The following is a 16976-nucleotide window of genomic DNA, read 5'->3' on the forward strand; positions in this document are numbered from 1 at the left end:
GATTCCTTGTGGTAAGCCTCATATGCTTCCCTAGTAGCGGCACTCGACCTAGCATTAGGTTCGGGTGGAGAGGCCTCGGTGAGGTAACGAAGCTTGTCGTCACCTTGGGCTGCTAATTTGAGTTGGGCATCCCAATCGGAAAAATTTGACCCATTCTTTTCAAGTTTACAACGATCCATGAAGGATCGGAGACATGAAGTATTAGTGAGAGGTGTGGCGTTGGTGTTTGGATTGGCCATTTGTTATGAGAAATAAAAGCGGTCTACAAAACAAAAATAGAAGGAATAAAACATATGTCGTTTTCAAAAAATAATAATACTCGTAAAAATTAATTTAAACAAGTTTTATTTCATTTATCTAGCGACCTCTACCCAACTTAGATAAATGATTCCAAGATCCAAATTCATATTAACTTGGGCACGGTAGGGCCGATTCATCCCTTATCAATATAACTCGGTGGATTAACGCTTTAATTGATTCTACTTCTAGAACTCTTGGTCGATAAAATTACATTAACATTTATCTTTAGCCCGGAACACATGCGACTACGGTCACGAATACTTCCGTTGAGCTCAATCCAAATTTCGAATAAATGTGTCCATGATCCAAATCCACATCAACTTGGGCACGGTAGGGCCGATTCATCCCTTATCAACATGAATTCGGTGGATAGACATTTATCACCCACTTCCCCTACGTAACAAGGTTTGTACCGGCCGAGTGCACTCCCTCGCGAAATAGGTTTTCATGGTTTCTACTTTTTGGTAAGGCTATGTCTCAATTGATTATTTTAGCGAGAGGTCATGTCAATTTATTATCTATCACGTTTTAAGTGAACTAAAGCAGTGAACTACGATAATTCTAATTGACACGGTCGATAAACTCGATTAAAAGATGATGCATGTTTTAGTTATGGCGATTTAGCGATGCATGCAACATATAAATAAAATGCAAAGCATAAATTATTCCTAGTATGGCCTTCCTAAAATAGAAAATCTAATTAACTATTACATATTCGGAAACCAACTCCATTGGTCCCTTGAAACCAACTCCATTGGTTCCTAAAATAGAAAATCTCATTAACTTTTACCAATTATAAATCACAACATCTTGTATTTATAATAAATTATTCATTCAAATGCAATTGTTTCCTTAAACAATAATTTCATCTAAGTAATAAAACAATTCGATCACTTAGACCGTATCTTATTTAATCAGATTATAATGAGATACGTAAATTTTACTTCCAAAATCGTCCGTCAATTTTAAGTAATTTAATTAACCCGTATCGTCATACGATCAATTAAATGATCAATTAAGAGTGTTACCCTTTAGGTATGACCTAAGGGGATCAACTGATCACCACCGTCGCACGACAGTAATGTCAAACTCTAGTCAGCCAATCATTACCGATATGTGTGGACCAGTTGACAGTAAAATATTACTTCCCAATTGTATTCTTTAAAATGAGACTTAAACATGTGATCATCATGATCGACAGTTGTGATCGCATTATTGTCGGAGGACACATATTCCAACAGTGAGACCCGCTAATTGTCTCATATCGGCTATGCTATTAGGTTAGTTTAAATAACGGTCCTAGTCTTTGTCACCTCTTTACTCGGGACGAGCAAAGGTTCGGTTTGGGGATATTTGATGTGACCATTATTTGAGCATATTTAGTCCCCGAATTAGCCTTGTTCCCATGCTTTTTAGTGCATATTTAGGTCATTTATTGTCTTTAGACCTTTGATTTGCATATTCTTTGAGGTTTTGATCCCTTGGTAGGAAATGAGTGCAAACCTTGCATTTTTATGGCAAAATGGAGCTAAATTGATTGAATTCAATGACCAAGCATCAAAGAGAAGACAAGACTAGAAGGCCTTTGTACATATTGTAGTAGATGGGCAATGATGAGAAAAGATCATTGCATCTCCGACGAAATCCTCAAGGATTGTATGAAGAAAAAGGAAGAAAAGAAGAAAGGAGGAAGCTGACTCAGAATCCGAGCGGATTGCCTTCTGGACGCCCGTCCAAGACAAGGAATCCGAGCGTCTTCCTCAGAGGGACGCTCGTCCAAAACCACCACAATCCGCCCGTCCACCCAACAAATCCGCTGGTCCAAAACCACGACAATCCGCTCGTCCCGTGCCCTGGACGCTCGGATTGTGTGACAGCTATTCCGTCTTCTACTTGTTCTATAAAGGATGCGCATACCTCGGGAAAGACTAGCAAAAAGGAGACTCGCATATTTTTCTGAGAGGAGCGATTCCTCAAGGACTTAATCGTCATTTAAGCCCTTAGTAAACCCTAATTTGTGTACCTAATCCCCACTATAAATACCCCATTAGTCTAATTAGATGTTCATGTTCTTCTTATCAATCTTTTGGGTTGTTTATATCATTCTAATCTCTCTTTAATCTTGTAATCAACTTTTAATCAAGTCTTAATACAAATCTCATTTCCTTGATCTCTCTTTTGTTCATCTTTCGTTTTGGGTAATTGAAGATTATTTGGGTTATTATTGGGAGATTGACAACCTTCCAATCAATCATCAAGTACTTCTATTATTCTTTGCTTTATTATTGGAATCATTAGTAGGTATAATTCTCTTAATCCCTTTTTAATTATTGTTAATCATCTTCATTTATTCATTATGTTTTACTTTGTTGGTATGATTGACAACCTTTCTAGCATGTTCAACATGATAATGAGTGAGTAGTTTCCTTAGCTAGGGTTAATGGGTAATTAGGGGAAACCAACATGGGGGATGATTCATGCTTAAATTAATATGCTTTCATAGTTTATTTGCTTGCTTGTTGTGATCTCAACTTATGCACATGTTATGTTTGATGAAATGCGAGCCTATGAATCCTTGCATTTTTTACCCATCACTTATCTTTTCAATGAGACTTGTAAGACATAAACCAACTCGAGTCTCATTAGACCATGCATATAGTTGAGTAGGGAAGATTAAGTCGACTTGTAGGTGTTGTACAATCTAATCGATTCGGCTCCGGGACCCAAACTTTCCTAGGATTGTAGGATATAAACCAACTCGATCCATCACAACAATAATTGCTTGCTTATAATTTGAGAATATGTTTGTATGATCAATTCCCATGAATCCCCTATGACCCCATGACACCCAAGTGCCTTTTATCAATTGTTTACATCCCTTTTTAATCATCTTGCTTGTTTACTTTCATTGCTATTTAGTTTAGTGATCTTTTATTCAAACCCCAAATTGTGACACCCCTAGACACCGCTACTTGCAATTGAAAATCTCACTTCAATACCCGTCCCTTGGGATCCGACCTTTACTTGCCTCTTTACTAATAGTTGAGTTGTTTGTGGAGTTATAAATATTGTTTTGGTCTAGGTGCTCCTAACGACAAGTACCGATAACTAAACCTCTCAAGGGGGCTCGACCACTCATCTTAGCAAAATCCACCCCAGCCTCTTTATCCTTACCAAACTTCTTTAAGGCCTCTGTCAGCACCTCTTGATGCTCAAGCATCTTGGCAATCTCATCAACACTCATCATCTCGGCTCTAGAATACAATGCAGATCTCTTTGGCGGAATCTTTGAACTATATAAGAGAGGAGGTAAACATAAACACACATCCCACAACTTAAACACGTATATGATCTGTGCAGAACCTACTCGATCGAGCAACACAACCTACTCGATCGAGTTGCCCACTTACTGGATCGAGTGCCTCGACTCTAGAACCTGACCAGAAAGCCTCACAAACCTCACTCGATTGAGCTTCAAACTTACTCGATCGAGTTGACCTCGCTCGATCGAGTCCCCCTACTTACTCGATCGAGTGCCCAAAAACAGTACACTGTCCAGAAACGATATACACCCCACTCGATCGAGTCACACCCACTCGATCGAGTCCCTCACCTACTCGATCGAGTCATGTTGACTCGTATACTACCCGCATGCTCAACTCAACTACTTTCCAATCAACTATATATATAAATCGATAAACATACGTGTATATATAACAAACAACATCCTATTTCACATATTTCTAATAAGCCACATTAGAAATCATTTATCATGCAATTCCGTTATTCAATAAACACATATACTCATGTTACTTATCACCTTTCACCACAACATTCCCCATCCTCCACATGCATTCATCCACCAATTCACACAACACATTTCTATATAGATATGCAACATACTTAGATAAACACATAACGATCCCAAGACACACCCATAGTGACCGGTTCAAAGTTGTAGGGCGAGATCGCGACTTTAGGACGTCTCCCAAGTCTTTGCATTAGCTCCTAACAACTCCTACTCGGGTTCATTTTAATTTGACTCCCTAAGTTCATTGGGTTTATTAGTTACAGGTTCCAAAATCGTCGCTCTGATACAACTTTGTAACAGCCCCATACTCCAAGTGCCTTACCATGACCACTTAAGGCATGGGAATGCTACCATCTCGGTTACCCGAGGCAATGTATATCAAATAGACAATAAAGAAACATACTTTATTAAATATGTTTAACGCGATACAAGTCCAAAACCAACACTAATAAAGTAAATACAACTGTTTTCCCAAACATTCTAATCCAAATAACGTAAAAGAATGTTTTAGACACAGCGGAAGACTTCTAGACATCTCGTGGCAATTCAACCCAGCTATCTCATGCGCATCATCTCATACCTGCTCAATAACTGCTCACCATCCCCAAATTGATCACCACAGTTTTCAAAACATTTAAACCGGGGTCAGTTACTGTTTACATTAAAAAATACAACAAAAGCAATACAATAACCATCCAATCTCCATCATAACTCCATACACCTGACTACACACTAAAGTGTGTAGTCCTGCCAGAATACCCATCGCAATAAGTATTCCACACCGCCAGTGGGGGAGCGCAGCCGTTCCCACCTAAGCCCCGCTCATCTCATCTAAGCGATAACTCAAGTTCCTAAATGTGCACATACCCTCTGTGGCGGGTTCCACAGAGGGCGAATCAAGGGCGTAAAGCCACTCCCGTAAGTGACTCCACTCAGCCGAGGACGCACCTCGCAAACCACAGACAAGCAATCACAACCAACCACATTATACAATAACAAGTACCAATTACCGATTCCAATATGATACAAAACAACAAAAATGATCAACCATCAACAATAATAAATAAACGACAACCGAGTAGGGAAACCCTACCTAGAAAAAGTAACCACAAGACCGTCACACGTAGCTACTCAGTAATGTTCCTCTACGAATCCTCCTCCTATAACACATATTCATATAATTATCACCTAATCAACATAATTGATGTGACCATAATTAGCGCATATTTAGCCCCCGAATTAGCCTTGTTCCCATGCTTTTTAGTGCATATTTGGGTCATTTATTGTCGCTAGTTCTTTATTTTGCATATTCTTTGAGATTTTGATCCCTTGGTAGGAAAGGAGTGCAAATCTTACATTTTCATGGCAAAACGAGACTAAATTGATTGAATTCAATGACCAAGCATCAAGGAGAGACAAGATTAGAAGGCCTTTGTACATATGATAGTAGATGAGCAATGTTGAAGAAAGGATCCTTGCATCCCCAAGGAAATCCCCAAGGATTTTATGAAGGAAAGGGAAGAAAAGAAGAAGAAATAGTGCTGAGCTACAATCCGAGCGGATTGTCCTGAATCCACCCGTCCTCCACAAGCACAATCCGTGCGTCTTCCTCCAAAGACGCCTGGGTTAGCAGCCACCTGAATCCGCCCGGATTCCCTTGAAGACGCCCGTCTTCCCCTGCCAGAATCCGCCCGTCCCGACTCCAATACGTACGGATTCCAGTACAACGAAATTTCGTCTTCTCCAAGCTACAAAGAAAGAAGCCCTTCCTTCGAAAAATACCGGCTCCTCCCTACTCAATCTAAAAAGTGTAATTACTAGTTTAGCCCTTAGTTAACCCTAATGTATCCACCTAATTTCCACTATAAATACCCCATTAGTCTAATTAGAAGAGTATGTTATTCTTATCAATAATTAGAGTAGTTAATATCAATCAAATCTCTCTTTAGTATTGTAATCAACAATTAATCAAGTTCTAATACAAGTTTTATTTCCTTAATCTCTCTTTTGTTCATCCTTTATTTTGGGTAATTGAAGATTATTTGGGTTATTATTGGGAGATTGACAACCTCTCAATCAAGCATCAAGTACTTCTTTTATTCTTGCTTTATTATTGGAATCATTAGTAGGTATAATCCTCTTAATCCCTTTTTAATTATTGTTAATTACTTTCATTTGTTCATCATGTTTCATTTTGTTGGTATGATTGACAACCTTGCTAGCATGATCAACATGATAATGAGTGAGTAGTGACCTAGCTAGGGTTAATGGGTAATTAGGGGAAACCAACATGGGGAATGATTCATGCTTAAATTAATATGCTTTCATGGTTTATTTGCTTGCTTGTTTTGATCTCAACTCATGCACATGTTATGTTTGATGAAATGTGAGCCTATGAATCCTTGCATTTTTTACCCATCACCTATCTTTTCAATGAGACTTGTAAGACATAAACCAACTCGAGTCTCATTAGACCATGCATGTTGTTGAGTAGGGAAGACTAAGTCGACTTGTAGATGTTGTACAATCTAATCGATTCGGCTCCGGGACCCAAACTTTCCTAGGATTATAAGATATAACCCAACTCAATCCATCACAACAATAATTGCTTGCTTATAATTTGAGAACATGTTTGTATGATCAATTCCCATGATTCCCCTATGACCCCATGATACCCTAGTGCTTTTTATCAATTGTTTACAACCCTTTTAATTCATCTTGCTTATTTACTTTCATTGCTGTTTAGTTAGTGACCTTCTACATCAACCCAAATTGTGACACCCCTAAGACACCACTAGTTTCAATAGAAATCTCATCTCAATTCCCGTCCCTTGGGATCCGACCTTTACTTGCCTCTTTACTAATTGTAGAGTTGTTTGTGAAGCTATAAATTGTGTTTTGATTCGGACGTGACCCAACGACAACATCTATTAAATTGTGAACACGAAACGGACCGATCAAAAATGGCGCCATTGCCGGGGTCGGTGTTATCTTGATTTAGATTTTCTTATATTGTTATTAGTTGTGTCTTTCTTTGCCTTGGGGAAGTAAAACTCCTCAAGGTTTGTTCTAATTGTTTTCGAGTTGTTTGATATTTTGCATGTCTAGAAGGGCACAAGGTGATTTGTTACCTTTTGATCGTGAAATTGAAAGAACCTTGACAAACAATAGGAGATTTGCTAGGAGGAATTTGAGAGGTATTAGTGAGGTTGTTCAACCAACTATTGAGTTCATCAACCCTTTTGCATGAGAAGGTGAGGAGAACCCATTACAAAATACCCCACAAAATCAACCTACAATGCCTAAATTTTCATCACATTCCGTACCCACCGAGGAGAACCTACCCAATGGTACTCCCACACCACAACATCTAACCGGAAATTTTATTTCCAAATCCGCATTTATCCAATTAGTCGAAAGGAGCCAATTTGGGGGGATGCCTAGTGAAGACCCTCATTCTCATATGGAAACCTTTTGTGACTATTATGAGGCGATTTCTCAAACCGGTGTAACTCAAGACCAAATTTGATGGGTCTTATTTCCTTTTTCTCTAATTGGCACCGCGAAACAATGGTTGAAGGGCCTTGATAAGGCCACTCTCGGAATTGATTCTTGGAAGAAGTTGGCTCTAGCTTTCTACAAAAAATTCTACCCACCGGAAAAGACTAACATGCTAAGAGCTCAAATTACGGGTTTTAAGCAAAGGGATGAAGAATATTTGTATGAAGCTTGGGAGCGGTTCAAGGGAATTTGTCGCTCATGTCCTCACCATGAACTTAGCGAGTGGTTCTTGGTACAACAATTTTGGAACGGTCTATATGAAGATTCAAGGAACATTCTCAACATGGGATCAAATAGAATGTTCACCGAAGTTGATGACAATCAAACGTGGAACAAGATTGAGGAAATGGCGGTCCATAACTCACAATATAGTAGACCTCGCAAGGCTACTAGGGGAGGAAAGCATGAAGTGGACTTCGTTACTCAATTGGGTGCTCAACTTAGTGCTCACATTGACACAATCAATTTGAAGTTTGAACAAGCTATGGCTAGACTTGAAGAAGCCTCAAAATCACCAAAGCATCATGTTAATGCCATGACGGCATCTTCATCAATCCCAAGTGGGATATGTGAGAATTGTGGAACTTTGGGACATGACCAAAGTGAATGTAGGGGAACAAATGAACAAGTGAATGCTTTCCAAGCATACAAGAGTGGTACCCCTTATTCCAACTATTACAATGAAAACACCAAGTTTCATCCAAATCTCTCATACAAAAGCCAAAATGTTCAAAACCCTCAAACAACATACACCCCACCTCCCATGAGAAACCAAAATCAAAGACCCTTTTACAACCAAAACCAAGGTTACCAAAATCAAAATCCATACAATCACCAAAATGACCAAGGTTTTGATGTTCAAAAAGCGGTCCTCCAAATGCAAAAGAATCAACAAGAATTTTTCACTCAAATGCAAAAAGATAGTCAAGCAAAGGAAACCACCATCAACAACATTCTAGCTCACACCAAGATGTTGGAAACCCAATTGACTCAACTAGCATCTTCAAGCTCACAAAGACAAAAGGGGCAATTACCACCTCAAAGTAATCCCCCAAGACATGAAACGGTTAGTGCCATTCACTTGAGAAGTGGTACAAGGTATGAAGCACCGAAGAAGCAAGTTGAGGATGAAGTTGTACAAGATAGTGATAAGGAAGAAATTGTGCAAAACTCCAAGGATGGAGAATCATCAAAGGAAGAGGTTTCAAAGAAAAATGAAGACAAGGTCAAGGAGAAGGAGCCCATTGTGATTAGACTTCCTTTTCCAAGTCGTCAAGCCAAGCCCAAATTTGATGACCAACTTGGAAAGTTTATGGAAATTGTGAAGAATTTGGAAGTCTCAATTCCTTTCACGGAATTAATCAATCACGTGCCGGCCTATGCGAAATACATGAAAGACATCCTCTCACAAAGAAGAAGTCGATCCGGAAACTTGAGACTATCGCCTTCACTAAGGTGAGTAGTGCAATACTTCAAGGGAGTTCACCTCCAAAACTAAAGGATCCAGGAAGCTTCTCAATACCGTGTACCATTGGCGACACCACGATCAACAAAGCCCTATGTGATCTAGGGGCTAGTGTGAGTGTTATGCCGTACTCGGTGAGTAAAAGGTTGGGGATGGGAGAGCTTAAATGCACCAATATCACACTCCAAATGGCCGATAGATCGACGAAAACACCATTAGGGATATGGGAAGATGTTCCCGTGAGAATTGGGAAGTTTTTCATCCCGGTGAACTTTGTCATTGTTGATATGGAGGAAGATTCCAACATTCCAATCATTCTAGGAAGACCCTTCTTACACACCGCGGGTGCGGTGATTGATGTGAAACATGGTGAGCTCACTCTAGAAGTGGGAGATGAGAGTATAACTTTTAATCTTGACAAGACCATAAGAGCTCCCAGTTTGCATGAACCGTGTTTTATGATCGATCATTATAGTCGGAAGGATGAAAGGAAGAAGTCGGAACTCCAATGGAAGAAGAAAATTGAAGATGCTCCATTCAAAGAGCAAGTGAATTGTGACAAGGAGAGCTTGCAAAGCTCATCAAAATCAAGCAAAGAAGAAGAGGATGGCCTCATTGGCCAAGAAAAGGAAATGGGAAAGTTGTCTCCATCAAATCAAGAGATTTTCAATGATCAACTTAATGAAGTATGTGGTCTTTGGGACGACGAATTTGAAGGGATTTTTAATCCCTACATTGGTAATGCCATCGATCAAGACCGACAACAAGGGCCAAGGTCTATTGAAGACCTCTATCATGATAATGAACAAGCTTTTGATTATTTCTTCAAGGTGTTGAGCAACATCAACAACACCTTGGACATGCCCCCTTGACATCTCATCAAGAATGAGAGTTTGGTGGAGTCCTCCCTAAACCACCATTTGTAAATATGTCTAACTCCCTAACTTGCATTTCAATTCTTATATTGCATTTTTCTTATCTTTGGATTTTTATGCTTTGATCAAGATAATTTTCATGTTTGAGAGAAGTGAGGGATGGACTAATAATTTCAATTAATGTGTAGTGCTTTAGCTTAGTGTGGGGATGGCAATTGCCTAGGTTATCCATGCCTTAGTAGTGCCCCCACAATGAAGAACACGAGAAATGAAGAAGAATGGAAGAATGACAAGGGATATGCAATGTACACGGATGGAACTGAATCCGGGTACAAAGGGGTCGAATCCGAGCGGATTCAGTAGAATCCGCCCGTCTTCAGGCAATCCGGGCATATTGTGTAGAAGACGCCCGTCCTATTATGAGCTGAATTTTTGAAATTTTTGACTGTCAACGAATCCGGGCGTCCTGCATCCAAATCCGCTCGTCTTTAAAAATCCGCCCGTCTTGAAAAGAAGACGCCCGTCTTCTTGGCTGAGGAAAACCAGAAAAATCCCTGTGAAGGAATCCGCCCGTCTTCTGTAGAAGCCGCCCGCCTCGTGTTTGCAAATCCGAGCGTTTTCACTGAAAGACGCCCGTCTTTAGGCGAGTTTTTCCAAACCCAGAAAAGGCAGAATCCGCTCGTCCCGAGCAGAATCCGCCCGTCCCGAGCAGAATCCGCTCGTCCCGAGCAGAATCCGCCCGTCCCGAGCAGAATCCGCCCGTCTTACCCCTGCAGTTCATATTTTTCAGGTTTTTATAAACCCCCTCCCACATTCATTTCTTCATTCCTTCATTCATAACACTACTCATAAACACCAAAACCCTCATCCTCTCCATCACAAAAACAAAATTCCTCAACAACATTCACCAAAATCAAATCAAAACATCCTTTTAACAACAAATCAATCACTCCTTTTTCAATAAAAATCAAAACCAAGCACAAAATCTTCAACCTTTTAGTCGATTTTTGAATTCATAAAGGCAAAGCCTTTCATCTTTAAATCGATTTGGGTACACTAGAAATTGAAGATTTTTCACTCTTTTCTTGGTTAATTCATCAATGGCAGGGACTAAGGGAGCAACAAAGCCAACAAAGGCAAAGGCGCCAAAGGCAAAGACACTTTCATTAAGGCAAAAGACTCTTCAAGCAAAGAAAGCATTGGCTATGGTGGTAGCAAACCCAAACTTGGAAGTGCAACAACAACAACAACCTTCTATGGGAGCAACAACATCTACTACTCCGGAAATTGATCAACTTGCAAACTATCCGGAGGTAAGTTTCATTTCCAAAACCCATAGGGACACCTTTGCCAAGTTTTCTAGAAAATCATTTCAATCCACCAAGTTTATTTGTGAAGATACGTTAGAAAAGTTTGGTGTCCTTGAGAAAACTAGAGCCTTTTTCAAAGCCATGGGGTTGGAGAAATTGTTTGATACGAAAATTACTCAAAAGAATAAAATTCGTTAGAGTTGCAAAATGAATTAACTAAACCGGACAAAGGCGGAAGACCTGTCTCGATTGTCGGATTTATGTGGTTTGAACGGTTTATTGAATGTTTGAATCGTAACGTGAACTTAGTAATTTTTATGTGTTTTTTGTGATATAAACGAACAAGAAAATAAAAGGATATTTGCTTGAGCTAGACCTATAGCTCAACCAATGGTGAATTATAATCAAGACCTATTGATTATAACTCGTGTTAATGTTCGAAAACGCGTCAAACAATAACGAAATTTGGAACGAAACTCGTCGAACCTATGCTTACACAATGTAAACGAAAACTTTGCAAGTTTATTGATAATTCTTGGATGATGAAAATAAGGATACAATAGCTCCCTATTTATACTAAACTAGACCGACTCCTAGAGGACTTAAGGAAACAATCGACTTCCCTAATCTTACTCGACATAGGCTATGGCTAATTTGCCTTATTATAATCCTAATACTTTTAGGGAAAATAATTAAAGGAAATAACAACTAGGAAATAATTAACTAAACCAGATTTTAAGAAAATTGGAAACTTTCCTAAAACCGAATAGACTACTAATTAGGAAAACTTAAATAAGGAAAGATATGGCAACCGACTTTGTGCTTGCCTATGCACGTTTCCTTGCTTCTCCACACTCGGTCTTTGTTGCTTGGCGTCCAAGGTAAGACTATACTTGGAGCCCAAGTAAACACACGACTCCTTTGGCTGATTCGGACTTGGCACCAAATAGCTGATGGATCTGAACAGTCCTCGGGACTGTTTCATTTAGCTGCTCCAGGTCTAAGTTAACTTCCTCATCAATCAATATCGTATCATCCCCTCCCCCTTTGAAAGGAATTGTCCTCAATTCTGAAATCCCATCATCATCAAGGTATGGAGATAGATCCCCGACATTAAATGTAGCATGTACTCCATAGTCTCCTGGAAGTTCGATTTTGTATGCATTATCATTCACTTTCTCGATCACTTTGTAAGGTCCCTCGGCCCTTGGCATTAATTTGTTCTTCCTCTTGCTAGGGAACCTTTCTTTCCTCAAATGTAACCATACCAAATCTCCTGGATTGAAAAGCTTCGGCTTCCTATGTTTGTTTGATTTCTTCTTGTAAGCCTCATTAACGGTTTTGATCCGTTCTCTTACCTGCTCATGTAGCTTGATCATAGACTTCAATTTTGACTCCGCATCCTTATGCACCAATTCATCTTTAGGTAACGGTATTAAGTCTAACGGTAAGTAAGGATTCAAACCATAAACAACTTCAAATGGAGAGTGAGTTGTTGCAAACGTGGGAGAACGATTGTAAGCGAACTCGGCATGTGCTAATTTTAAATCCCAATCCTTTTGAGTCTTGCTTACCAATCCTCGCAAAATAGTTCCAAGAATACGATTAGTAACTTCAGTTTGCCCATCTGTTTGAGGATGGTGTGAAGTACTAAACAAGAGCTTTGTTCCAACCTTCCTCCATAACGTGTTCCAAAAGTAACTCAAAAATTTCGAATCACGATCAGAAACTATTGTCTTTGGTATTCCATGTAGACGAACGATCTCCTTGTAATACAAATCAGCCACATTACTTGCATCATCCGTCTTATTACAAGCCACAAAATGCGCCATCTTTGAGAAACGATCAACTACCACCATGATAGCATCCTTACCTCGTTGAGTGCGAGGCAAAGCAACAATGAAATCCATCGACACATCTTCCCATGGTCTAATTGGAATCGGCAATGGGGTGTATTCTCCGGGCTTGAACTTGCTTTTCATAAGATGACAAGTCACACACTTGCTCACAATGTTGTATACATCTCCTTGCATCTTTGGCCAATGAAAATGTTCCTTCAATACATCCAACGTCTTTTGCACACCAAAATGACCAGCTAACCCACCTCCATGTGCTTCACGCACCAATAATTCACGAACTGAATGCTTAGGTACACAAAGAAGATTACCTTTGAACAGGAATCCGTCTTGAATCACGAATTCTTTGAATGAACCATCTTGACATTCCTTGTAAATCTTTCCAAAATCAATATCTTCAAGATAGTAATCTTTCAAGGTCTCAAAACCTAGCAAACGAACTTCAAGTGTAGATAATAATGAATAACGGCGTGAAAGAGCATCTGCCACAACGTTACTCTTACCATCCTTATACTTCGATGAAAAATAAAATGATTGTAGGAATTCAACCCACTTAGCATGCCTCGGATTCAACTTTTGTTGCCCATGTATATGTTTTAATGATTCATGATCCGAGTGTAAAATAAAATGACTAGGACGAAGATAATGACTCCAATGATTAAGAGCCCTAACAATAGCATAAAATTCCTTGTCATAGGTTGAATAATTAAGTCGAGCTCCTCCTAACTTCTCCGAGAAATAAGCAATGGGTCGCTTATTTTGAATAAGAACAGCTCCAATTCCTACACCACTAGCATCGCATTCGACTTCGAAAGGTTGTGAGAAGTCGGGTAATGCTAACACGGGAGCTTCACACAGCTTCCTTTTAATTGTTTCAAACGCCCCTTGGGCAGCCTCGCTCCAATGGAACGTGCCTTTCTTCATACACTCCGTAATAGGACTAGTAACGGTACTAAAATCACGAATAAAACGTCGATAGAAGGAAGCAAGTCCATGAAAAGATCTAACCTCGGTTACTGTTTTAGGACTTGGCCAAGAACGAATAGCCTCTATCTTTGTTTGATCAACCGATACTCCATCTTTCGAGACAACATAACCCAAGAACACCACGTTATCTACCAAGAATGTACACTTCTCGGACTTACCATATAGTCTTTGCTTGCCAAGTGTTTCAAACACCGCCCGTAAGTGTTCAAAATGCTCCTGTATACTCTTACTATAAATTAGAATATCGTCCAAGTAGACGACAACAAAACGTCCCAAGAATGGTTTCAAAACTTCATTCATTAATCTCATAAAGGTACTTGGGGCATTAGTGAGACCGAATGGCATTACCAACCACTCATATAAACCATGCTTTGTTTTGAACGCGGTCTTCCATTCATCACCTTCACGCATTCGAATCTGATGATAACCACTTCTCAAATCGATTTTTGAAAATATGACCGAACCATGAAGCTCATCTAACATATCATCAAGTCTTGGAATAGGAAAGCGATATTTGATAGTGATATTATTTACCGCTCTACTATCGATGCACATCCTCCACGTTCCATCCTTTTTTGGTACAAGCAATGCGGGAACGGCACAAGGACTCATACTCTCACGAACATAGCCACGCTCCATGAGTTCTTCAATTTGACGTTGTAACTCCTTGGTCTCCTCGGGATTACTACGATAAGCGGCCTTGTTAGGAAGTGGTGCACCTGGTACGAGATCAATTTGATGCTCAATTCCACGAATAGGAGGCAAACCCGGTGGTACATCTTCGGGGAAGACATCCTTAAACTCGTGCAATAGTTCTTTAAGTATTCCATCTTCATGACTCGTTGTGATGGTCTTTGTAGGACTCTCACTTGAGACCAATGCATACACTGTTTCACCATCATCAATAGCTTGCTCCACCTCTCGTTCACTAGCAAACATAGATAAACTTGGTTTCTTACCCTTCTTTGCGTGCATAGCCCGAATTGCTTCTGGGGACATAGGACGCAACACTATCTTCTTGCCATTCACCAATAAAGAATATTCATTACTTCTTCCATTGTGATTAACATTACGATCAAATTGCCAAGGACGTCCTAAGAGAATATGACAAGCATCCATAGGAATAACGTCACAAAGCACCTCGTCCTTGTAAGAACCCATTGTAAAACCAACACGTACCTGTCTCGTAACCTTCACCTTGCTACCATCATCAAGCCAATGTAAATTATAAGGTTTAGGATGTACCATAGTAACGAGTGCCAATTTTTCTACCATCTCCGTTGAAGCCACATTCGTGCAACTTCCTCCGTCAATAATCACACTACACCACTTGTCTTTCACTTGACACTTTGTATGAAAAATCTGGTCTCGTTGCTCCGTTGTAATAGGCTCTGTATTAGCTTGCAAAGTACGTCGTAGAACAAGATTAGTATCATACATAGGTGGTTCATAAGGCTCAAAATCCACCTCTCCCTCCTCGGCTTCATTCAATAGAAACAACCCATCTTCGTTGTCTTCTTCAAATAACTCATCACGAACATCCACGGCCTCTCGTAATGTGATATTTCGTTTGTTAGGACAAGCATTCTGAAAGTGTCCAAAACCCTGACACTTAAAACAACGAACAGTAGCCAAACTCTTTTCCTTAGGCGTCTGAACAGTCTTAGGGACTGTTTGAGCGACTGGTGTTGCTGGAACAGTAGGTTTCGAACTAGAACTCGAACTAGCTCCCATATTCTTAGACAAATCAGGTTTACTCCAAGGATTAACTTTCGATGAGTTACTCACATAAGCACGTTTAGTCTTATTTTGCCCTTCCGCCTTGATACAAAGATCACATAACATATCGAAAGAAGAATAAGGGTGCATCTCGACCGCATGAGCAATATTAAGGTTTAACCCTCGAAAGAAACGAGCCATCTTTTGTTCCTCAATCTCCTCTACTTCACTCATAAGGGTTATTCTTTCAAATTCAGCAATATAATCGGCAATACTCAAGCTCCCTTGCATTAATTCAGCCAATTTACGATATAAATCAATCTTATGAGTTTTGGGAACAAACCTCTTTCGTAGCTTACGTTTTAAAGACTCCCATGAAGCTAGCTTTTCCTTCCCTTCACGTGCCCTAGCAGCCTTCAAACTTTCATACCATAAGGATGCATTCTTGCGTAGCTTCAAGATTGCATATTTGCAACGCTTCTCATCATCAATGTCCTTGAAGTCGAACATCCTCTCCATCTGTCTTTCCCATTCAAAATATTCCTCGGGATCCGTGCCACCAACAAACTCTGGAAGTTCATTGATTTTGAACTCATCCATGTACTTGACCGGTTCTCTCCGTGGTTGCATACGTTGTCCTGGGGTAAAGTTGATGTTCTTTAAAGCCTCTTGGAGATTTTGAAGAAAATTTGGATCATTAAAATCCATGATCACCGTCTTGGATCAACAAATCTGGCTCTGATACCAAATGATACGAAAATTACTCAAAAGAATAAAATTCGTTAGAGTTGCAGCGGAATTAACGAAACTGGACAGTGCGGAAGACTGTCTGATTGTCGGATTTATGTGGTTTGAACGGTTTATTGAACTGTTTGAATCAGAACGTGAACTTAGTAATTTTTATGTGTTTTTTTGTGATATAAACGAACAAGAAAATAAAAGGATATTTGCTTGAGCTAGACCTATAGCTCAACCAATGGTGAATTATAATCAAGACCTATTGATTATAACTCGTGTTAATGTTCGAAAACGCGTCAAACAATAACGAAATTTGGAACGAAACTCGTCGAACCTATGCTTACACAATGTAAA

At 39.7% G+C, this 16976-nt stretch overlaps 1 protein-coding gene and 1 non-coding gene across 2 annotated transcripts; both read right to left on the reverse strand.

Moving 5' to 3' along the window:
* Positions 1-7781: 7781 nt before the first annotated feature.
* Positions 7782-7888, reverse strand: LOC141637667 (small nucleolar RNA R71). Its single transcript, XR_012541848.1, has one exon. It is a non-coding gene; the product is annotated as a small nucleolar RNA R71 (small nucleolar RNA).
* Positions 7889-12209: 4321 nt separating this feature from the next.
* On the reverse strand, positions 12210-16592 carry LOC141637665 (uncharacterized). The gene is made up of 3 exons (XM_074447130.1): positions 14819-16592; positions 13174-14740; positions 12210-12813 (listed from the first exon to the last, which is right to left on the reverse strand). Exons 1-3 carry the CDS (start codon positions 16590-16592, stop codon positions 12210-12212), a joined length of 3945 nt encoding a protein of 1314 aa, XP_074303231.1.
* Between the last annotated feature and the right edge of the window lie 384 nt (positions 16593-16976).

This window comes from Silene latifolia, unplaced genomic scaffold (assembly GCF_048544455.1).
Source record: "Silene latifolia isolate original U9 population unplaced genomic scaffold, ASM4854445v1 scaffold_126, whole genome shotgun sequence".
Taxonomy (NCBI): Eukaryota; Viridiplantae; Streptophyta; class Magnoliopsida; order Caryophyllales; family Caryophyllaceae; genus Silene; species Silene latifolia.